General features: G+C 65.5%; 3 protein-coding genes and 1 long non-coding RNA gene across 23 annotated transcripts in view; 2 read left to right on the plus strand and 2 right to left on the minus strand.

Moving 5' to 3' along the window:
- The window catches only part of SPATC1 (spermatogenesis and centriole associated 1), a 32,084-nt gene extending 30,075 nt beyond the window's left edge, over positions 1-2,009 (plus strand). For all 6 annotated transcript variants that reach the window (XM_055287609.2, XM_055287611.2, XM_055287610.2 and 3 more), the window contains one exon: positions 1,601-2,009. In XM_055287609.2, the coding sequence (XP_055143584.1) occupies positions 1,601-1,930 (330 nt within the window). In that variant the 3' untranslated portion in view covers positions 1,931-2,009. The remainder of the gene's footprint in view (positions 1-1,600) is intronic.
- LOC129486929 (uncharacterized) overlaps positions 1-3,797 on the minus strand; it is a 35,818-nt gene extending 32,021 nt beyond the window's left edge. For 2 of the 4 annotated variants that reach the window (XR_008659147.2, XR_010121790.1), the window contains exon 1: positions 3,657-3,721. This is a non-coding gene — a long non-coding RNA (uncharacterized lncRNA). Of the gene's footprint in view, positions 1-3,242; positions 3,301-3,656 lie in introns of those variants that run through there. The other 2 variants (XR_010121792.1, XR_010121791.1) reach the window with 2 other exon arrangements.
- On the plus strand, positions 2,932-6,695 carry LOC129486925 (uncharacterized). Of its 6 annotated transcripts, XR_010121789.1 has the most exons (7): positions 2,932-3,491; positions 3,716-3,809; positions 4,008-4,646; positions 4,877-5,036; positions 5,279-5,434; positions 5,501-5,590; positions 5,757-6,695. XR_010121789.1 is itself a non-coding variant. In XM_063643027.1 (5 exons), the coding sequence occupies exons 1-5, from the start codon at positions 3,281-3,283 to the stop codon at positions 5,306-5,308; spliced, it is 1,134 nt and encodes a 377-aa protein (XP_063499097.1). In that variant the 5' UTR covers positions 2,932-3,280; the 3' UTR covers positions 5,309-6,695. The 6 variants fall into 6 exon arrangements, 2 of the variants coding, with proteins under 2 accessions (XP_063499097.1, XP_063499096.1); XR_010121787.1 differs by having other exon boundaries at positions 5,279-5,657; XR_010121788.1 differs by having other exon boundaries at positions 5,279-5,590.
- On the minus strand, positions 6,228-19,710 carry OPLAH (5-oxoprolinase, ATP-hydrolysing). 7 transcript variants are annotated; one of them, XM_055287603.2, is made up of 27 exons: positions 19,441-19,710; positions 15,615-15,838; positions 15,352-15,543; positions 14,726-14,825; positions 14,519-14,642; positions 14,242-14,437; positions 13,212-13,377; positions 12,984-13,122; positions 12,837-12,904; positions 12,429-12,694; positions 12,189-12,301; positions 11,927-12,097; positions 11,596-11,733; positions 11,363-11,501; positions 11,125-11,237; positions 10,765-10,916; positions 9,989-10,149; positions 9,751-9,852; positions 9,501-9,675; positions 8,153-8,337; positions 7,927-8,073; positions 7,711-7,845; positions 7,432-7,581; positions 7,163-7,320; positions 6,898-7,058; positions 6,687-6,784; positions 6,228-6,434 (listed from the first exon to the last, which is right to left on the minus strand). In XM_055287603.2, exons 1-27 carry the CDS (start codon positions 19,673-19,675, stop codon positions 6,288-6,290), a joined length of 4,155 nt encoding a protein of 1,384 aa, XP_055143578.1. In that variant the 5' UTR covers positions 19,676-19,710; the 3' UTR covers positions 6,228-6,287. The 7 variants fall into 7 exon arrangements, with proteins under 7 accessions (XP_055143578.1, XP_063499080.1, XP_063499081.1 ...); XM_063643010.1 differs by having other exon boundaries at positions 15,615-15,829; positions 19,441-19,693; XM_063643011.1 differs by lacking the exon at positions 19,441-19,710 and adding an exon at positions 16,370-16,532 and having other exon boundaries at positions 15,615-15,829.
- Positions 19,711-20,612: the final 902 nt, after the last annotated feature.

Here is a 20,612-nt window from a genome sequence, read left to right on the forward strand (position 1 = left end):
GGTGTGCAGTGCTCACTGGGGCCGCCGCCTGTAACCCCCAGTACACTCCTGCAGGTGGCACTGTGATTTCCTTCACATCCCAGCAGGGAAACTGAGGCTCAGTCCCAGTGTGATGCAGAAGCAGCCGTTGAGCACGGCGGTCCACGGGCCCTTACTCCTGCGCTGAACCTCGATGGTGTCTTCCTGCACCCACAACTGTGCATATTACTCGTTTGCCTAGAAGGTTCAGGGGCCAAGAACCTCCAGCTGGGGAGAGACAGGCGCATCCCAGGCACGTCTCAGGCAACAGGGGTGCGGAGCGCAGGCTCTGGGAGCGCTTAGCAGAGGTTGGCATCACATTAACTGGGCCGGGTCCTGAGTCCAGCCCCAAGCCTGGTACCCTGCGCACACGACCGGCCTGGAGCCTTCCCCGAGGGGTGGTGCCTGAACAGCTTGTCTGGGCAAGGAGTGGGGAAGAGTATTCCCTGCAGGTTGGGGACCACCACGTCAGGCATCTGGGACACAGTAGGATGTAGCTGGAAGAGGGGTGCAGAGACAGATCGGGGGACAATGGAGGGTGGCCCTCCCCCAAGTCTTGGAGCAGCGGAAACTGCAGGAGGAGCTCGGGTAGGGGATAGCCCATCCAACTCCACTTCAGACCCGTGGCTCTGTGGGCCTGTGCAGAGAGTGGGCAGGGCCAAGCCTGGAGGCAGGGGCAGCTGCACCTGAGACAGGCTGCAAGATTGGCAGGGCCCAGTGCAAAATGAAAATAATTCAAAACTTAGAACTTCAGGATGGTGCCAACAGAGCATTGAGCTGGGCACTAGGCTTTCCACAACTGCCCAGGTCACACATCCAGGGGGCAGTGGCAGGCGGGGTGGGAGGGGCTGCCTTCATGATTACATGCCTTAGGGTGGGACCCAGTCACTGCCTGGCTGGTGGGAGGACACAGGGCATGAGGAAGTGAGTGGAAACTGACCCAGATGTGCTGGTTCCCAGGCCCTGGCCCCAGGCCCAGGAGGAGGCAGATGAAGGGGACAGGCCCCTCAGCTCTGGGGCCAACACTTGGCTGGGGTTGTCAGTTCAGTGATGGGGGAGGAAAGGGAGTCCCCTAGGGGGTGTGCAGGCTAGAGGGTGCTGAGGATGGAGGCCAGGGTAAGGAAGGGGGGGCCTTCAGACGCTGAAAGTGAGCAGAGCTGGGAGCCAGGAGGAGGCCTGGGAAAGACCCCAGACTCCTGGGTCCGGGGACCCTGTGCACCTCCAGATGCCTAGCCACGCCCCCTGTCCTCAGTCCCTGGAGGCCTCAGCCCAGTTGCAATCCCTGGTGGTGGGTGGAACAGATGACAGGGTTAGGGCATCCTCTTCCACCCTGTGGCTGAGGCCCCACTGGGGAGCTTTGAGAGCCACCTGCCCTGCCCGGATCAGGCCTTGGGGACCTGTCAGGCTCTGCCCACTGGGTTCCTCTGTCCTAGACCCTTGAGGTCTCTCACAGAACCTCCCCACTGCACACCCCTCGGATCCTGGCTGTCTTGCAGCCTCAGCTGCCCCTCGGTCTTCCCCTTATCTGCCTGTGTGTGGAGGTGTGGCAAGGGAGGGTCCCTGATGGCCACTGTCCCCGCAGGCCTCTCTGAACCCCAGTGACCACAAGCTGGACAAGGAGCTGTGCCAGACGCTCACACAGCGCTATGTGAGCATCATGAACAGGCTGCAGAGTCTGGGCTATAATGGGCGGGTGCACCCTGCGCTGACCGAGCAGCTGGTGAATGCCTATGGCATCCTGCGAGAGCGCCCGGAGCTGGCGGCGTCCGAGGGCGGCTCCTACACTGTGGACTTCCTGCAGCGTGTGCTGGTGGAGACTGTGCACCCTAGCATGCTCACCGACGCACTGCTGCTGCTCTCCTGCCTCAACCAGCTGGCGCACGATGACGGCAAGCCCATGTTCATCTGGTGACGCTGGAGATGGGAGGTCCAGGCTCGCTCAGCCCCACAGCCCTGTGCACGACCATTAAAGCTTCCCACAGACACTGGTCGCTGGGACTGCACCAGCACTCCTGGGTGGTGCTGCCTCCTCTGGGGTGGCTCACCGGGCCCCTGCACCGTACCCTTTCAGCCCTGCCTGCCCTGGAGGTCAATGCCCATCCTGGACCCTCTGCGAGAGCCCAAGAGGCCAAGGGTCAGCAGTAGTCTGCAAGGGGTTGGTCTGAAGGCCCCCAGGCTCCCCTCCCATGGCACTGAGAGCAGTGGGAGCTCCTGGGACTGGGATGGGAAAGGGTAGGAACCAGGAAGGGGTGGAGCACGGAGGGAAGGGCCGTGGCTCTGTGCCTGCCACAGTGGTGAGGGGCATGCAGCTGGCAGAGGTGGGAGGAGACAAGGATGTGGGTGTGGGATCCCTGCCCCCATACTAGGCCGGGGCTGGGTGAGGGGTGGGGGCGGGGGGTCTTCCAGGCCTTGAGGACAAGAGGACATTCAAGGGAGAAGAGGCAGGAGAAAGCAGTCTCACCCCAACCTGGGCATAGGGCAGCCCAGCGAAGTGTCGGCCCCTTCCCAAGACAACCAAAGCCATCCCAGACGTCCTGGAGACGCTGAGAGGGATTCAGAGCTGGCAAGGACAGACCCCACCTGCTGCAGAAGCTGAGGAGCACAAGCAGGATTTGGGGGCAGGCCAGGGGCCACCCACAGTGCACTGAGGGCAGATGGGGTGCTGGGAAGGGCTTGTGGAGAGTGCAGGAAGCTGAGGGGGCCAGCCAGGATAGGAAGTCCCTGGGGAGGAAGACATGGGAGGGGAGAAGTGCAGTGTGGGAAAGCCCAGAGGGGCCGCGGCCACAGGCTGAGACAGGAGCAAGCCTGCACGCAGGAAGGCAAGGAGGCCGGCTGCGATGGGAGGGGAAATAAAACCCCAACTGAGGAGGATCCTGGAGCACCAGCGCTTGCCAGCCAGAGAGGATGGCAGGAGGCAACAGTGGACCCACAGGGTCTGAGTTCCAGTGGGAATCTTTCAGCAACCAGCAAGGAGTCCGGGGACGGAGAGGGTATGCCGGGTGTGCCGGGCCCTCCGGGGATGCCTGGGATGCTGAGCTTCCTGCCTCTGCCCTCCCCACTCCCAGACCTCCAGGGAATCCAGCCAGACACCAGCCTCTTAGTCCCTGGGAAGGGCAGGGAAGAGCTCCTGCCAGAAGCCCCTCCACCTCCCTGCCCTCCAGCAGGAAGTGCAGCCCTGACCCAAACTCCTAAGGCTATTTAAGAGACGCTTGCACCCAGCTGACCGCGGAAGTGTGTGCTGGTTCAAGGCCCAATTAGAAAGATGGGAGGCGAGCAGAGCCTGGGAGCTACTGGCCGCCCTGTCCTGGGAGCTCCTGAGGGGATGCCAGAGGGCTCCACGAATGGGGAAACGCTTCCGTCGCGTGCCCAGGCAGAGCTGCGCGCAGGGCAGAACCAACGGTCCCTCCCCCTAGATTGGAAGCTCCATGGGGTAGGGCCACAGGGCCGTCACCACTGCGGGCTGGCCTTTTGGGGTACTTTGCGGGGCGCTGGGCGGGAGTCCATCCCTCCTCAGGTGTCAGGTCTTTGAACTCAGGCGCCCGACACCGCGGGGCCGCAGAGGCGCAGAGAGACGTGTAGGGGGTGGGGTGGATTCTGCCGTCTGGGCAGCTGGAGTGCGCGGCCTATTCCATGCTGACCTGCGTCGGGGCGGATACAGGGGAGCCGGAGGCAGCGCACACTGCTTGCTCCTCACCAGCGCTGCGCCGCCCGCACTCAAGAACGGTCGTCCTCCACGTGCCGCTGGCTGCATCCCGATCCCGCTTGCGTCAGGCAGGGCTCAGAGGTTCCCGGTGCGACCTTCGCGGGTGGATGGGGCGGGGCAAGGAGGATCCAGGGTGGGGATTTGAGATCAGGTCCCTTTCGGGTTTTCTTTTTGGAGCGCCCCTCTGCCTCCGCCCGTGCCTCCGCCAGGCTCGCTGCGTCAGCATCTCACCGGCGTTGCACACAGGCTGTGCCACGCGGCCTTCACCCCTGTGACTCCCCCGCAGGGGATGCACCGACGAGTCAGCTTGTCCTCTGGAAGCCAATGACTCTCCCCGGCGCCCCGTGGCCGAAGAGCTAGGTATACCGCCGACTGGCCCCCGGCGACCGACGCCTTGCGGCCCTCGCCCTTCCTGCCCCCGGCGCTGCACGCCCTCCACGGCTTGGCCCGCGCGCTGCTCTTCCCGGCCTACTGGGCCCTGGACCAGCTGCTGGGTGGCTGAGGAGGGCGGCGGGCGGCGGGCGGCGGCGCTGCTGCTGCTCCTGCTGCTGCTGATGGTCGGCCTGCCCCTGGCGCTACCCGGCCTGCTGCTCTGGCTGGCGCTGCAGGTTTGGCGCCGCCCCTTCTGCTACCGCCCCCCTCCGCTGTGCTGGGCGCCGCCCGCGCTCTGGCGCCCGACTGCCGAACCCGGGCCCTGCTCCGTCTTCCTCACAGCCAATCCGTGCGGCTCCCCGACGGGCTACCGCGCTTCAGCAACCTACCGCACAGCCAGCGACCGGCCGAGGCCATTGGCGCCGCTCTGCTGGCCAGCGCGCGGCCCGCGCTCCACAGGGCTACGGACTGCAGCCAGCCGTGGCCCAGGGCGCCGCGCAGGGCGCTGGTGGCCTCGCTGCCCGTGGGTCTGGACTTCGTGTGCCTGCAGGAGGTATTCGATCTGCGCGCGGCTCGTCGCTTGGTGAATCGCCTGGCGCCCAACCTGGGCCCGTTGCTGTACGCGTGGGCACGCTCGGCCTACAGCTGGGGCCGCACCTCAAGCTGCTGGACAGCGGGCTGCTGCTGGCCTCAGGCTACCCACTGCTGCGCGCCACCTTCCGTTGCTTCCCCCACGCACGTGGCGAGGACGCTCTGGCCTCCAAGGGACTATTGTCTGCACAGGTACTGGCCTACCCGGTGCAGCCCGCAGAGGGGGCAGAGGTTCGGCCGAGAAGGCGGAGGAAGCTGGGGCCGTCCGTGGTGTTGCTGGCGAGGCTGGGCAGCCTGGACGGGCACCGCATCGTGGGATTCTCGCACTGCACGCATTTGCAAGCACTGGCTGGTGAGCCCTGCGGATGGGTCCTCGGAACAGGTCCCGCCTCTTGGTAGCGGCTGCTGATCCCTACATTCGCCTGCACCCCGCCCCCCACCTCCCACCCTTTGTTCACTGCCCCCAGGCACCGGAATTCCTGAGAAGTGTCTGTCGGGGCTCACAGATCAGGAACTGGGGAGACGGGAGCTGACTGTCCAGGATGCGGGTCCGAATCTGGAGCCAAACCCACCCCACCCCACTCCCCCACGCAGAGGACGGGCCCTTGCGCAGCAAACAGCTGACGCTGCTGCTGGACTGAGCCGAGAAGTTTGGGGCCGAGAAGTTTGAGGCCGACAGAGAACAAAGTGGAGCGGTCGTGGCTTTCAGCGTGCTCCTGGGCGACCTAAACTTCGATAACTGCTCGAAAGGTCCAGCAGGAGGAGAGGAGCCAGGAGGCCCGGCCCCACCCACCGCGTGCCCGCCTCTCTCTGCAGACCACCTGCTGGAGCAGGAACACGAGCTCTTCCGCTGCTTCCAGGATCCCTGCCGGCTGGGCACGCACCAAAAGCAGCCCTGGGCCCTGGGTATTGCGCTTAGGGGGAGGGTACCCCCACCGGCTGGGCACCCGCCAAGAGCAGCCCTGGGCCCTGGGTATCGTGCTTAGGGGGAGGGTACCGGGGCGGGAAGTGGACCTGGGGAGCGCCGTCGGCCGAGGCTCCGGCTGATGCCGCCCTCCCCCAGATCCCCCAGGGACCGCGCTGAGCACCTCCGTGCTCCACCACTCCGTGGCCTCCTCCCCCAAGATGCCGAGGCGGAGAGTGGCGACCTGGAGGTAGGCACTGCCCGCCCAAAGCGCGCAGAGGGGCCCTGGCCTTGATGACACCGCCCCCACAACAGGGCCCTGGAGCAGGAGAAAGGGCGCCACCTCTACCTGGCCGGCCCTCCCTGCAGAAGCCGCCGAGCTAAGCCCTGGAGAGTTCGGCGCCTGGACTACATCACGTACCGCGGAGTTCCCGGGTGGCTGGGCCTGCGGCACTGGGACGACCCTCAACCTGAGTCCCACCCCCAGAAGGTGGAGCAGGTGACATTCAGTACCGCCCTGGCGGGGCTCACGGACCACCTGGCAGTGGGCCTGCAGCTCCGAGTCTCAGTGTCCTCCTAAGGCAAGCACAGGTGACAGGCGCGCGGCAGGCGCTCACAGACACGACTCAGAGCACGAACTAGGCGCGGTAGCCGCGTCCCCAGAACCGGACGACTTAAGGCATCTTTATTGCGGGATTCTCACACGGCCTCCTGGGCCCGACGATACTCATAGACGCTGCCGTGCTCAGGAAAGGCCAGTGCTTGAGGGGGCGACCCCGGCGGTGGGGCGGGGTCCTCCGGGTCCCCATAGCCACCGCCGCCAGGCGTGTGGAGGCAGAACACATCCTGTTGGCGGCGGGGTGGGGGGGGGGGCAGGGGAGGGCTCAGTGCAGGCGTGGCCCCTCCCTGTCACCTGCGCAGTCCCCTCCCCACCGGGCAGCGTCCATCACCCGCCCCCACGGACCACGGAGGCCGGGTACACGCCCCCTTTCCTTCCGGGGCCAAATTAAACTCGGCCTCTGGTCATGTCTACAACTGTTCCCCCTCTGTGGGATGGGGCCGGGAGGGGAGGGGGACAGGACAGGCCGCGGCCCTTACCCCGGGGTACACGGTCACCGACGTCTTGCCGCCCAGATTCACCGTCCGGCCGTTTTTGCGGATCAGCAGGTTTAGGCCGCGGGCGCCAGGCTCGCCCCCTGCGGAGGGAGGCGAGGAGTCCAGAGAGACCAGGGGTGGGGGTGGGGGTGGGGGTGGGGGTGGGGGTGGGGGCGGGGGCGGGGAGGGCCGCAAGGGCTGGGGAACCGCGCACCGTGGAGCCCGTATGGCCGAAAGGCGCGGCGCTCGGTCAGCACTGACAGCAGCGCCTCCTCACGAAAGAGCAGCTCGCGGGTGACGCCGTCGCCGCCCCGGAAGCGGCCTCTGCCCCCAGAGCCCCGCCGCAGCTCGAAGCGGCGCAGGATGACCGGGTACCTGCGAGGGCGAGGGCGAGGGCGAGGACGAGGGCAAAGACTCAGCGTGGCCCGAGCCCCGGCTCCCACCCGGCCGTGCCCCCAGCCTCTGCGCACGCCGCTCACCGGCTCTCCAGGATCTCAGGGTCGGTGATCCGTGTGTTGGTCATGTGGCTGTGCACGCCGCTGCGCCCGTGCCAGGTGGGACCTGCGCCCGCGCCGCCCGCCACCGTCTCGTAGTAGCCCATGTGGGCGTTGCCCAGGGTCACGTTGTTCATGCAGCCCTGGTGAGGGCACCTGGTCGCTGCGCTGGGCTGGGGCAGGGCGTCCCCACCTCGCCCGCCCGCTCCTACTCCAGCCTGCCCACCCGAGCCGCGCCCACCCCACCCCCGCACCTGGGAGGCGGCGCAGGCCCCAAAGGCCCCCAGGATGACATCCACCACGCGCTGCGACGTGAGCACGTTGCCGCCCACCACCGCGGCCTCGGGCGACGGGTCCAGGATGGAGCCTCGGGGAATTACCACGCGCACTGGCGCCAGGCAGCCCTGTGCGGGGCGGGCGGCTCTCAGGGGCTCTTGGGGTGGGCTCAGGAGAAACAGCACCCCACCCCCCGCCCTACCACCTCTGGGGTCGGTCCGTGGCTGCGCCCCCCTCGCGCACACACCCCTGCGAACCTGGTTGAGTGGGATGTCGCGGCCCACCAGACAGCGCAGGCAGTAGATGAGGGCGGACAGGGTTATGGCCCGCGGTGCATTGAGATTACCAAACACCTCCGGCCCAGTGCCGCTGAAGTCAAACACAGCGCTGCCCTGCGCGCCCAAGGGAAGAGAGAGGCTGTCAGCGGCCGCGCCATGCCCCTGCCGCCCAGAGGCGCTCTCCCCACGGCCCACCTGACTCAGGTTGATCTGCACACGGAGACGGATGGGGGAACCGTCGTCCATGTGGTCTTCCGAGGACACCTCTAGGGACAGGCCCCGGGCCTGCCGGGACGTTCCAAAGGCACGCAACATGTCGCGCACGGCCAGCTCAGCGTTTGCCTGGCAGGAAGCAGGATCAGTGGTGGCCAGGTCACCTGCAGGATGGCCCTGCCACCCACACTCCTGTGCCCAGGCCCACCTGAATATGGCCCATGTAGGCCTGCACCACGCCCAGGCCGTACTGCCCAATGAGCTCCCCCACCAGCTGGATGCCCTTCTGGTTGGCTGCCACCTGGGCACGGAGGTCCGAGAGGTTGTCGTGCAGGTTTCTGGTTCCACTACAGTTGGGGACTTTGCCTGGCGCCCGCAGGGCCTCCGTCACCGCTGGATGGACAGTGTCATCACTGAGCCCCTGGCCAACCCTGTCTGCACCCCCAACTCCGGTTTCCCAGATCCAGACAAGGTCTCTGGCCCCTAGAAAGCAGTGAGGCCTGGCCTGGGGCTGCTCAGCACCCCAGGAAAGCCCTCTCCTTGAGCCTGGCTCAGGGTCCTGTCTGAGGCAGCCACAAGGCCTTCTGCAGTGTGCCTGTGCATGTCCCTCTGTGGTCCACAACCCCTGCCCCAGCTCACATTGACTAAAGGAGCAGCCAGAAATGGGCCACTCTATTTGTGTCCTCAACACCCAGAACAGCCTGTGGTTCCGTTACACCCACTCTCCGCCCCCACCCTCCACCCTGGCCACGCCACTTCCCCTAGCCTCCCACACCTGCGGCCTCAGACCAGGGCTGTTTTTCCCTGCCTCTCCTACCCCCTACCCCCACCACAGGCACCCCTGCAGCCTCCATCCCACCTTCCCTGCAGCTGCTCAGTGCCAGGGCCTCCACCTCCAGCTGCCCAAACTTGACCCCTGGCCCCCTCTCCCAAATCCCTCCAAATACCCACCTCCACCTCCAAAACAATCCCCCACCCCCCCGCCCTTGCTCTCCACTCGGCCCAAGACTCAGCACCATCCAGGGCAACTGCAGCTGCCCTCCCCCTTGCCACCCAGCCTCCAGGCCACTCTCAGACCCCGCATCCTCTCTGCACATGGGCACAGCGGGAGCTCAGCGCAGGCCCAGCTGAAAGCCCTTCACGGCCACCCACCACCCAGAGACTCAGACCTAGGCCCAGAAAACTCTACAGGGGCCTTTGGGCCCTGCTCCTGCCCTGTTTCTCTGCGGACCCCACCCAGTATGACTGCACACACCACAAGCAGCCACCCGCCTTGAAACAGGCTTCTCTCTCCAGCACCCTGACCCTCCACGTCTTGGCTAATTCTCCACCCGCAAAACCACCCCTCAGGAGGCCTTCCTGGGCCCAGACTGAATTCATCTCAGCTCCTGGGATCCGATCTGCAGCTGCTCTTTGGGGTAACCACCTATCTCCTCCCAGCCTCAAGGCAGGCCTGGGCCTATGGGCTGCATCCCATAGTCCAGCCAGGCCTGCTTGCCAGCAGTGGCCACGTGTCCCAGCCTATAGAAGGCCTGCCCCACCCTACTCCCACTCACCCTCCTCCTGGAAGACACCCCCCTGGACGAGTTTGAAGGACAGAAAGACGGCACCCTCCTGTTGCAGCGTGGTGGAGTGGGGGGGCATGGAGCCTGGTGTGATGCCCCCGATGTCTGCGTGGTGCCCTCGGCTGGCCACATAGAACACAGGCCGCGTCTGACCCGGCCAAAACACCTAGCGGGTGGAGAGCCACAGTCAGCTGCATCGGCCACCCCTGCCCCAGCAGAAGCAGAGGGCAGCACCCCTCACCGGTGTGATAACAGTCAGGTCTGGCAGGTGGCTGCCCCCGGCACTGGGATGGTTGCTCAGTAGCACGTCGCCAGGGTGGAGATCGGCCCCCAGGTGCTGAATCTGAAACCAGGAGATGGGTGCAGAGTGGGCACAGGGGAGCAGGGGCCAGAGCGGGGTGGGGGGGCGGGGTGGAGGGCGAGGGAGGGGGATGGAAGGGTGAGGCGAGGGAGAGGTGGGAGTGTGGGGGAGGGGCCACCTGGAACTGCACCGTCTCCTGCATGGCACCCAGGTGCACAGGGATGTGGGGGGCATTGGACACCAGCCCCCCATCGGGCCCAAAGAGGGCACAGGAGAAGTCGAGACGCTCCTTGATGTTGGTGGAGATGGCTGTGCGCTGCAGGATGCGGCCCATCTGCTCTGGGAGCACAAAGTGACCAGGCCCGCTGGCCCCACCCACCCACAGCATGGCTCCGGGAAAGGGAGGAACAGGCCACCAGGGCTCAAACCCAGGACCCAGGAAAAACCCAGCAGCTTTTTCCTGGGGAACACCAAGGTGACAGTGTGCCCACTTGGCCACATGTCTTAGCCTATGTGAAGGACACCACCTTCTTCCCCAGCCTGCCTGGAGCCCCCAGCAAGAACCCGGTGCCACCCCTCGACCCTCCCACCCTGCCTGGCACAGCGAAAACCTGGTTCCTAGGCTCTTGACCCCTGGGCTCCCAGCAAGCCTCTGGCCTGACCCTGCACAGATGGGTTCCCTGTGCTGTCCTCAGTATCCCTTCTTTAGCTAGGAGGGCACTCCCCGGATCACATGGCTGCAGGTAAGAGGGGGAAGGTGTCCTCCCTGCCCAAGGCTTGTTCTCATGGCCAAGTGCACCATGCCAGTGCTGTGGCCACACTGCCCGCCCGGTCACCAAGGGATCCTGCTTCTGCCTCTCCCTTTGGGCACAAGCCTGCCAGCCACCCATGACACAGCCGGCGCCTTATCCCACAGGGAGCCAGGCAGCGGGGAGCCTGGCAGCAGCCACTCACCAGCAATGCTCATGAAGCGGTGTGAGAAGATGGACAGCTGGATAGGGTCCAGCTGGGTGCCCACTGTGCCGGGGACTTCGGCCCCCACAGAGATGCGGATGTCCCCTGTCTTGGTCACCTCTGCCTGGCAACCTGGCTCCACCAGGATGGTGCTGGGGAGCAGAGGGCACAGAGGGCCTGCATGGGGCCAGGCGACACCCCTCCAACCAGAGATGCCATAGCCCTAGGCCAGGGGACACCCCAACGATGGTGGGATACAGAGTCCTGCAGGCCCCTGCAGCCTTGGGCCAGAGAACCCTGCACCAGGGGCCCCGCAGTTGATCCGTCCACATCCTCCACCCTGGCCGGACCTCAGCCCACCTGTTACTGTCGATGATGAGGCAGGGCCCATGGAGCTTGTGCCCATAGCCCAGCTCTGCCAGCAGGTACACAGGGGTCTCCTGGTAGCCCCCCTCAAAGTAGCACTGGGTCATCTGCAGAGGGTGTGGGTGAGTACAGTGCCCGGGCCCAGCACCCTCCCCGATGCCTCTCACAGGGCTTGGTCCCCATCCCGGTGCCCCCTGGGTGCTGTCAGGCTGGCACGGGCAAGACCACCAACCTTGTCCACCCGGGGAGGCCCAGTCTGGGCTTTGGGGGCATCCTCGAGGCGAAGACCACTGCGGCCAGTGCCCCGCACTCGCACATCGTCCACGACCACCGGCCGCTCAGGGATGACAAAGCCAAACTCCCTCATGTACCTGCACTCCCCACGGGGACCCAAGGAGTGGTCAGAGTGAGGCAGCCAGACAGGAAGGCCCCTTGCCAGGGATCCGGAGTCAGGAAGTCACGTACCGCTCCACGAAGGCTGCCCCAAAGTCCCCTGCACGGGGCGAGCGGGCTGTGGCTGGGTGCTGGTGGGCAGACACCATCAGAGCACAGTCCGTGCCCCGGTAGCGCAGGTGCAGGAAGCTCTCAGTGCTGATCTGGGACCTGCAGCAGGTGGTTGGGGGCACTCACACCAAACCCCCTGCCCTGACCCCACCCCACCCAGTGCCCCGGCAAGGACACCCGTTCTGCTTCTCACGCACCCGGAGACCACCTGGAAAGTCATCAGGCAGAACACCCACCAAGGGGGTGGTGAGGACAATGTGAGCCCTCTGTCCAGGGCACCCTGGGAGCCCACCTGGGGAAGCCCTGGGCCCTCAGGGCATCCACACACTGCTCCTCCAGGCGGCTCAGCCTCTGGTCCAGCTGCATGAAGGTCTCAGGCACATAGAGCAGGGAGCAGGGCTCCTGTGCCTCGTGCACCACGTCAGCCAGGGCCAGCCCCAGGGCCGACAGCAGCCCACTGTGCCTGCAGGGATGGGCAGCATGGCAATAGGGGGGTCACCTCCCAAGCCCAGCGCAGATCACACACACCTCCGTGCACCCACACCCAGGCCCACCTGTGGATGTGCACGGTGTCCATGCCCAGGGCCCGGGCGATGGCACATGCATGCTGCCCACCAGCTCCCCCAAAGCAGGCCAGCACATGGGCTGAGGGGTCATGGCCTCTTGCCTAGGGAGACAGAAGGGGTCAGTGGGCTCTCCTACCCTACCCTATCCAGTCCCCGGCCTGAGCAGGAGGCGTGGGGCAGGGAGCAGGGCTGGGGGCAGGACAGGCGGGCGAGCAGAGGAGGACATACCTGCGTGAGTGCGCGGATGGGCCGGCACATGGCCTCATTGGCCACGCGCACAAACCCCATGGCTACCTCTTCCAGGCTCAGCGGGGAGGCCGGGCAGGGCCCGTTGGTCAGGAAGCTGTTGACCTCAGTGGCCACAGCCTCCAGGGCTTTGCGGGAGGCCTCAGGGGAAAGTGGTTGGTCCTCTCCCGGCCCAAAAATGCAGGGGAAGGAGGCAGGCAGCAGGCGACCCAGGACCAGATTAGCATCCGTCACTGTCACAGGGCCCCCTGGGAGGTAGACAGGGTGTGGGGCTTGGAGGCTGGAGACAGGGGAGCAGGAGTAGGCAGCAGGGATAGGGCTGACAGGAGGGGCTGGGCCTGGGGCAGCAAGTGGAGGGCAGGGCCAGGCCGGGCAGATCCTGACTCTTACCTTTGCGGTAGCAGGCGGGTCCTGGGTGAGCTCCTGCTGACTCGGGCCCAACTACAAAGAGGCCAGACCTAGGGGAAGGAAGGGCTGGGGTTGGACACGAGGAGGGAGACAGGGCTGGGGTCCCGCCTGGGAAGCAGGACAGCTGACCTGAAGAAGAGGCGGGAACCCCCTCCCGCTGCCACGGTGTTGATGTCCAGCTGTGGGGCCTGGAGGGTGATGCCAGCTGTGCTGGCCTCGAAGACGTGCTCGAATTCCCCAGCGTAGCGGCTCACATCTGTGGACGTGCCTGGCAGGGTGGAGCGCTGGTGGGTCGCTTGAAGACCCAGAGGCCCAGCAGCTGGGCCTCCCCGATACCCCAGCCCTCGGCCCTCATACCTCCCATGTCAAAGCCGATGACAGGCTGGCCACCCTCCTGCTGGTAAGTGGTGGCTGAGTAGCCCACCACGCCGCCGGCCGGGCCCGAGAGCACAGCACGGGAGCCACTGAAGGTGTCCATGGGCGCCAGGCCGCCATCGGAGCGCATGAACAACACCTGCACATCCTGTGAGCGGGCAGCAGGTGGGTCACGAGGGGCCGCGAGCGGGCAGCAGGTGGGTCACGAGGGGCCGCGAGCGGGCAGCAGGTGTGCCATGAGGGGCCGCGAGCGGGCAGCAGGTGGGTCACGAGGGGCCGCGAGCGGGCAGCAGGTGGGTCACGAGGGGCCGCGAGCGGGCAGCAGGTGGGCCACGAGGGGCCGCGAGCGGGCAGCAGGTGCGCCACGAGGGGCCGCGAGCGGGCAGCAGGTGCGCCACGAGGGGCCGCGAGCGGGCAGCAGGTGCGCCACGAGGGGCCGCGAGCGGGCAGCAGGTGGGTCACGAGGGGCCGCGAGCGGGCAGCAGGTGGGTCACGAGGGGCCGCGAGCGGGCAGCAGGTGGGTCACGAGGGGCCGCGAGCGGGCAGCAGGTGGGTCACGAGGGGCCGCGAGCGGGCAGCAGGTGGGTCACGAGGGGCCGCGAGCGGGCAGCAGGTGGGTCACGAGGGGCCGCGAGCGGGCAGCAGGTGGGTCACGAGGGGCCGCGAGCGGGCAGCAGGTGGGTCACGAGGGGCCGCGAGCGGGCAGCAGGTGGGTCACGAGGGGCCGCGAGCGGGCAGCAGGTGGGTCACGAGGGGCCGCGAGCGGGCAGCAGGTGGGTCACGAGGGGCCGCGAGCGGGCAGCAGGTGCGCCATGAGGGGCCGCGAGCGGGCAGCAGGTGGGTCGCGAGGGGCTGCGAGCGGGCAGCAGGTGCGCCCTGAGGGGCCGCGAGCGGGCAGCAGGTGGGTCACGAGGGGCTGCGAGCGGGCAGCAGGTGCGCCATGAGGGGCTGGACGGGCCAAGGCCCAGGCCCAGGCCCAGGAGTGGGCGGTGGAGGGGCCTCACAGCCTCACCTTGAGTTGGCCCTGGAAGCCACGGCAGAAGCCCTGCACGTAGCGTTGGATGGCGGGTGTGAGGTAGGCATCGGCACAGGCCGTGTGCCCCCGAGGGACGATGCGCACCATGGGCATGGCCTCCGAGGACAGTGACACGTGCGTGAAGCCCAGCTCCCGGGCCAGCGCACCCACCTGCTGCTCATGCTGGGCCCACCTATGACAAAAACCCAGTGGCACTTCGTCTCCCACCAGGCCCGGCACCTGCTCCCGCGGCCCACAGCCCCACCTCACTCACGTGTAGGAGTGCATAAGCAGCACGGCTAGGCTGCGGATGCCTCGAAGTAGCAGCCCCTCCAGCTTCCCACGCAGGGCCCCCAGGTCCACAGGCTGCTGCACTTCCAGCAGGTCCCCCGTGCGGCCTTCCAGAAAAGTCCAGGAGGCCCCGTTGAAGGCCAGCAGGACCCTCCCGCCCCAGATCCCACGGCAGCGGTGGCACACACACCTTTCACAGGCGTCCCGGTGCCCGCCTCTCCACGGTGCAGCACCACACGTTCGTCCACCTCCAGCACCTCTTCATACAGCACCTCAGGCATGGGCACGGCCTGGGGGCGGGCAGAGACTGAGAAGAGGCCCAGGCCTGAGGGTCCATGCTGGGGTCCTGTGTAAGTGGGTGGTACAGGTGAGTGGCTGTGTCCCAACAGGCCGGTTGGCAGGCCCAAGACAGTCATACCTGGCAGCCCCAGCAAGGCTCACCAAGGAGGCAGCTCTCCACCCCCTAGGCAGCTGAGTGCAGCCAACTGTTCCACCCCCACGAAGGCAGCTTCTTCCGGAAATGCAGCAGTAGGTGCAGGGGTTCCACCCCTCCTCTGCCTGAATAGGGCTAGCTTGGGTGGCCCCACACCAGCGTCCAGGGCAGGCATGGCGGCAGGCAGGAACAGGGCATCCTGTGCCCACTCCGAGGGCTAGGGGAACTTGGGGTCCCACTGGGAATTCCGGGAGCTTCCTCTTTCTTTGTCGGCTGGTGCCCATGAGCCATCACTAATCCAACAACTGCTCTCCCCACAGGGTCAAGGCATCCCTGGGGGGTGTACGCCACACAGCCTGGTCCCCAGCCAACATGGAGCTCACCAGGTCAAAGAGGCTCCCACGGGCTTGGGTGCCAATGTGCAGCAGGTCTCGGAAGCCACGTGTTACCAGCAGCGCCACCCGCTCCCCCTTCCGCTCCAGCAGTGCGTTGGTGGCCACTGTGGTGCCCATGCGGATGCTGGCGATATGACTGGAGTCCAGAGGCTGGTCCCGGGGCAGGAGCATGCCGGCCTCCTGGGGACCACGTGGTCAGTGTGGGGCTTCTGGCCGTGGGGTCCCTGTCTACCCGCTCCGCCCTGGCCCACCTGCTCCAGGATGCGGCGGATCCCTTCGGTTGGCGCATCTGCATAGTTGGCAGGGTCCTCTGAGAGCAGTTTTAGGACCCGCACATGCCCCCCTGGGCACTGGGCAAAGACGTCTGTGAAGGTACCCCCACGGTCGATGGCAAAGTGGAAGCGGCCCTCGGGGCTGCCCATGGTGGTGGGGCTGGGGTCCCACGGGAGCTCTTCAGCTGGTAGCCCTGGAAAAACTGGACAGAGGCGGGGTCAGCTCCGGCTCACCAGCGAGCGGGACTAGAAGCTCCCCAGCCCTGCGCATGCGGGGGGTTCCTGAGGGATAGACCCACGGGCATGACTCTGGGCAGAGCCAGAGCCGCAGGCCCAGCTCCGAGGGCAGCCTGGGCCCGAGCGAGAGCCTGGCCAGCGGTCAGCGGCCTGGTGCCCCCATGCCCCGCATCGCGCTTCTCCGGGCCCTGGATTGGGCTGAAACCCAGGCAGTGGAGCAGGCACGGAAGGTGGGGGCGCCGCTGGACCCTGGAGCCCTCGGGCGGGGTCTCTCAGCACGAAAGAGGCACGGGAGTGCGGGGAGGGGGTTTGGGGCAAGCTGGCCGGGGGACCCCACTTCCCGCTTTGCTCGACCTTCAGCCCAAGCCTGGCGGGCCCCGGGACAGGACGGAGCCTGAGCACCGACGGGGCGGCCCGAGGCGGGGACGCGTGAGGAGCAACCCGGGAGGCAGCGGGGAAGGGGCCGCGGAGGGGAGGCCGCCCGGCGCAGGCCCCACCTGGCGCTCGGCTCCGGCTCCAGCTCCGGCTCCGTCGCTCGCGGTCGGCTCTGACTGCGCTCCCAGCGGCCCTGCCCGCACCAGCCTCGCCTCGGGGAGGAGCCTACAGGGCCCGCCCCGCGCACCACTGGTCCCGGCACTCGCTGTTACATCAGGCCAGGCCCGCCCCCCGCGCCTCCGTCCTCGCCCTGCGCCTCCCCGGGCCGCCCGCGCAGGATCAAGGGCACCTTGGCTCTGCGGCCCTCGGGTCTCCAGCGCTGAGCCTAGGCTCGCCTAGCGTGGGCGCCCCGGGATCCCACCTCCAGGTGTCCTGGGCAAGGGGAGCTGGCAGCCCAGGCCACAACAGGGCTTCCCACTGGCGGACGTCCTTCTCCGTGGAGGGGGCATTGAAGGACGGAGAGGAGAGGGAAGGAGGCCCTGTGGCCTTCTCTACCAGCCCCAGCTCCCGGCCCCGTGGGCCTCTCCTGCGCGGTATCTCTGGCCTTCTTCACCGGGTCTCCCTCCCCTCCAGCCCTCCTTGTGTCAGAGGCATGTGAACCAGAGCAACTGCATCTTGAATAGGAGCTGGATAAAAAGAGCCCAAACCTACTGGGCTGCATTCCCAGACGATTAATGCATTCTAAGTCACAGGATGAGATAGGAGGTCAGCACAAGATACAGGTCATAAAAACCTGTATCTCCCAGCCTGGCCAACATGGTTGAAACCCCGTCTCTACTAAAAATACAAAAATTAGTCGGGCATGTGGCATGCGCCTGTAATCTCAGCTACCGGGAGGCTGAGACAGGAGAATCGCTGGAACCTGGGAGGCGGAGGCTGCAGTGAGCGGAGATCGTGTCACTGCACTCCAGCCCAGGGGACAGAGCGAGACTCCGTCTCAAAAACACACACACACACACACACAAAACCTGTATCTGAGTTGCAGTAAAGAAGCTGACCAAACCTACCAAAACCATCGTCCTACACTCCCCCCAGCGCCACGACAGTTTACAAGGGCCACAGCAACAGCAGGAAGTTACCCTATATAATCTAGAAAGGGGAGGCATTAATAATCCACCCCTCGTTTAGCATATCATCAGAAATAACCATAAAAATGGGCAACCGGCCCAGCACGGTGGCTCACGCCTGTAATCCCAGCACTTTGGGAGGCTGAGGCGGGTGGATCATGAGGTCGAGAGATCAAGACCATCCTGGCCAACATGGTGAAACCTGTCTCTACTAAAAATACAAAAATTAGCTGGGTGTAGTGGTGCACACTTGTAGTCTCAGCTACTTGGGAGGCTGAGGCAGGAGAATCACTTGAACCCAGGAGGTGGAGCTTGCAGTGAGCCGAGATCACACCACTGCACTCCAGCCTAGCGACAGAGCGAGAATCCGTCTCAAAAAAAAAAAAAACAAAAGGCAACCAGCAGCCCTCGGGGTGCTCTGTCTATGGGGTGGCCATTCTTTATTCCCCTGCTTTCTTAATAAACGTGCTTTCACTTTAGGCACTCGCCCTGAATTCTTTCTTTCAAGAAATCCAAGAACCCTCTCTTGGGGTCTGGATTGGGACCCCTTTCCTATAACATTTGTGCCAAGGGCAGCGGACTCCAGCTCCCCATAGACAGGGATGGAGCCCAGGATCAGGCACTCAGGAGCCCCTCCCCATGGATGGGCTGCTGCTCATGTTCAGATGACTGCCCTCTAAGTGGCACATGCCCGCTGTGATGCCACCCGCAGACCCCATGCCCATGGACCTCCTAGTGCCTTCCCCATCCTGAGGCCCAGCTGAGGCCCCAGATGATCATGCCACGCCCACATGCAGGAGCTCCACCTGCCTGCTCTGAGCAGTCTGTGGGAAGCAGCTCTGGTCAGCAACCCCACTTCAGCACAGGACCTTCCCACTGGCCACACAGCCTCAGCCCGGCCAGCCCACACTCCTGCGGGACTGCCCTGCCTTCTGGTTTCCACATGTCCCCAGCACAGCCTCTTGGTCCTGCCTGTCAGCCCAGGATCTATCAGGAGAGATTCCCGCACCCCACCCACCCACACCCCCACCATCTGCTGCCCTGTATGCACTCAGGCTGCCCGCCGGGCCTGTGCTGTAGACCCTAAACTCTCTCACTGCCCAGCACCATCCCCAGCCACCCCCTCGCCCCTCTGTTCACTCCAGGGTCCTGTGCTATCCACTCACAGACGCAACCTCTAAGGGCCTGTCCCCACGCTCCCTAGCGGCACCCCACTGCTGTGCACCTCCAGGTATCCACCTCCCACCTCCACCTGCCTCCTGGGCTCTCCTGACCCCACTCCACTGCACGGCTCGGGGGCAGACCAACAAAAGCCAACTCCCACCCACCCAGGCTCAGGCCTCCCCTGGCTGCCCCAGCTGCCTAGCTGCCCTACCTGCCTCCTGCCCCACTGGGCCTTTATCTCTGTCCCTCCATATTGCTGGGTCCCAGCTTCCCCTTGGCAATGCCACACAGCCCCTCCACAGCGACCAGAGGCAGCTCCAGGCCTGCAGGATGGCCCGGCCCCTACTCTCTAGTTGCGCCTCTGACTGCATGGCCAGACACTTCCCAAAACCAGGCCCCAGGCCGCCTACCAGTGGCCCACTCCAGCAGCGGCTCCCGCACCCAGCAAGCTGCCCCAGCCCCATTCTCATCCCCACACCCAATCTGCCAGAAGTCCTGTTACTTCCACCTTCAGAACACAGAGCTGCTACTTCTCACACCTCCACCCCGGCCAGACTTCCATCACTTTCCCCTAGGGATGTGGCTGTCCCCACCGCCAGAGAGCGCAGGGCTGGGATGACAGAGTCTGCCGTTTCAGTGGCTCTGACAGCTTCAGGCACAGACAACTTGCACCCACCTCAGGGCCTGGCACAGGCTGTTCCCTGGGCCTGGAAAGCCGTGCCCCAGCCTGGCAGCTCCCTCGCCCGCTCAGGCTCTGCTCAGAGGTCACTTTCCCAGACCTGGCACCTTCTCCCTGCTGCACGTCCTGAAAGCCCCAGGGCCCTGGCTTTGCTCCAGATGCGCCGCAGCACCCAACGGGTTTGCCCAACTCCACAGAGTCTTGGGGCCCCGGTACGGCTCACCTCTCTCAGCATTCTTGAATTTGATCGTTCTCCTCCTGGGCAGCCGGGGACTGGCAGCCACCTCAGCCAGGAACCCGGAGCTGCAGAAGCCCAGGCTGCTGCCGCGGTTCCTGAGCACCAGCTTCAGCTCCTGGTTCTCCTGGATGAGCTGCACCAGCCGCCGCAGCTCTTCGTTCTCCTGTGCCAGCCGCTGGATCTCCTGCCGCAGGCCCTCATAGCTGCTGAGGAGGGACATGCCTGGCAGCCAGGGGCGGCAGCTGGCGGGGGCCTGCAGGCTGGCCAGGGACAGCAGACCCTGCTATTGTGAGGTCAGCAGCTGCCCCTGCCCCCACACTTCAGCCGCATTCCGGGCCTTCAGGGTCAGGACCCAGCAGGTCCAACTACCCCCTCGGCAGGGTTGGCCTGACCTCTGACCTCTGGTCCCCTATGGGCCAAATGACCAGTGGGTGCCCAGAACTGTCCCAGGTCTCTGGCTCCCTCCAAGAATCCTCCTCCTAGAAGATGGAAGCTTCTTTGACCCAGCCAAGCCCAGGTGTGTTGTGGGGGAAGGGATATGAGATTCAGGCCTCCGCACCCACCCATCTGACTGCCCACTGGCCACCAGCCACAGCCTCCAGGCCTGGCCAACCGGGCATGGTATCTCAGCAGTCACGGTTGGCACAGCTTCTGAAGGGATCAGGAAGGGTGGGTGCGTGGCTGCCCTGCAGGATGGGGCCCAGAACAGCAGGAGCTGGACAGCAGCAACCAGGGCAGGCCAGGGCTACAGGGGCAGAGCTAGCTGAGAGCATGCTAGGAGAGCACGGGACGGGGCTGCAGGCAAAGGGATGCACCAGGCAGTGCTGGAGCCACCACAAGGGAGGCTGGGCCTGTTTCTGGGGGGACAGGGCCTTGGCATTGTCACATGGAGGGCGCAGCGAGCAGACAGGTGCCCTGGAAGAGGCACCACATCTGGGCCATAACCTCAAGGAAGGGGATGGGGCAGGCGGCCCACCAGAGGCTGAGGACCAGGACCTAAAGACACACCTCCCCAGGGACAGGAGAGCCACCCTCAACAGTGACAGTGGCTTGCATTTTAGATCACATAAAGGACTTTCTTCTTCTATCCAATCTGTCTTTGAAGGGACACTTCTGCACAGTTACTTTGGTTTTCTGGCTTTTTCTTACATTATGAT

Source organism: Symphalangus syndactylus, chromosome 7 (assembly GCF_028878055.3).
Source record: "Symphalangus syndactylus isolate Jambi chromosome 7, NHGRI_mSymSyn1-v2.1_pri, whole genome shotgun sequence".
Classification (NCBI taxonomy): domain Eukaryota; kingdom Metazoa; phylum Chordata; class Mammalia; order Primates; family Hylobatidae; genus Symphalangus; species Symphalangus syndactylus.

What these genes read in the sequence shown, in the direction of transcription:
- LOC129486925 (XM_063643026.1), top strand. Translation starts at nt 3,281, where the DNA reads ATGGGAGGCGAGCAGAGCCTGGGAGCTACTGGCCGCCCTGTCCTGGGA. An exon ending in GCAGGGCTCAGAGGTTCCCG is followed by an intron (nt 3,810 to 4,007) that starts GTGCGACCTTCG and finishes ACTCCCCCGCAG; the next exon opens with GGGATGCACCGACGAGTCAG. An exon ending in GCATTTGCAAGCACTGGCTG is followed by an intron (nt 5,037 to 5,151) that starts GTGAGCCCTGCG and finishes CACTGCCCCCAG; the next exon opens with GCACCGGAATTCCTGAGAAG.
- OPLAH (XM_055287603.2), bottom strand. Translation starts at nt 19,675, where the DNA reads ATGTCCCTCCTCAGCAGCTATGAGGGCCTGCGGCAGGAGATCCAGCGG. An exon ending in CATCGGCTTTGACATGGGAG is followed by an intron (nt 13,123 to 13,211) that starts GTATGAGGGCCG and finishes CCACCCTGCCAG; the next exon opens with GCACGTCCACAGATGTGAGC. An exon ending in ACCCGCCTGCTACCGCAAAG is followed by an intron (nt 12,695 to 12,836) that starts GTAAGAGTCAGG and finishes TCTACCTCCCAG; the next exon opens with GGGGCCCTGTGACAGTGACG.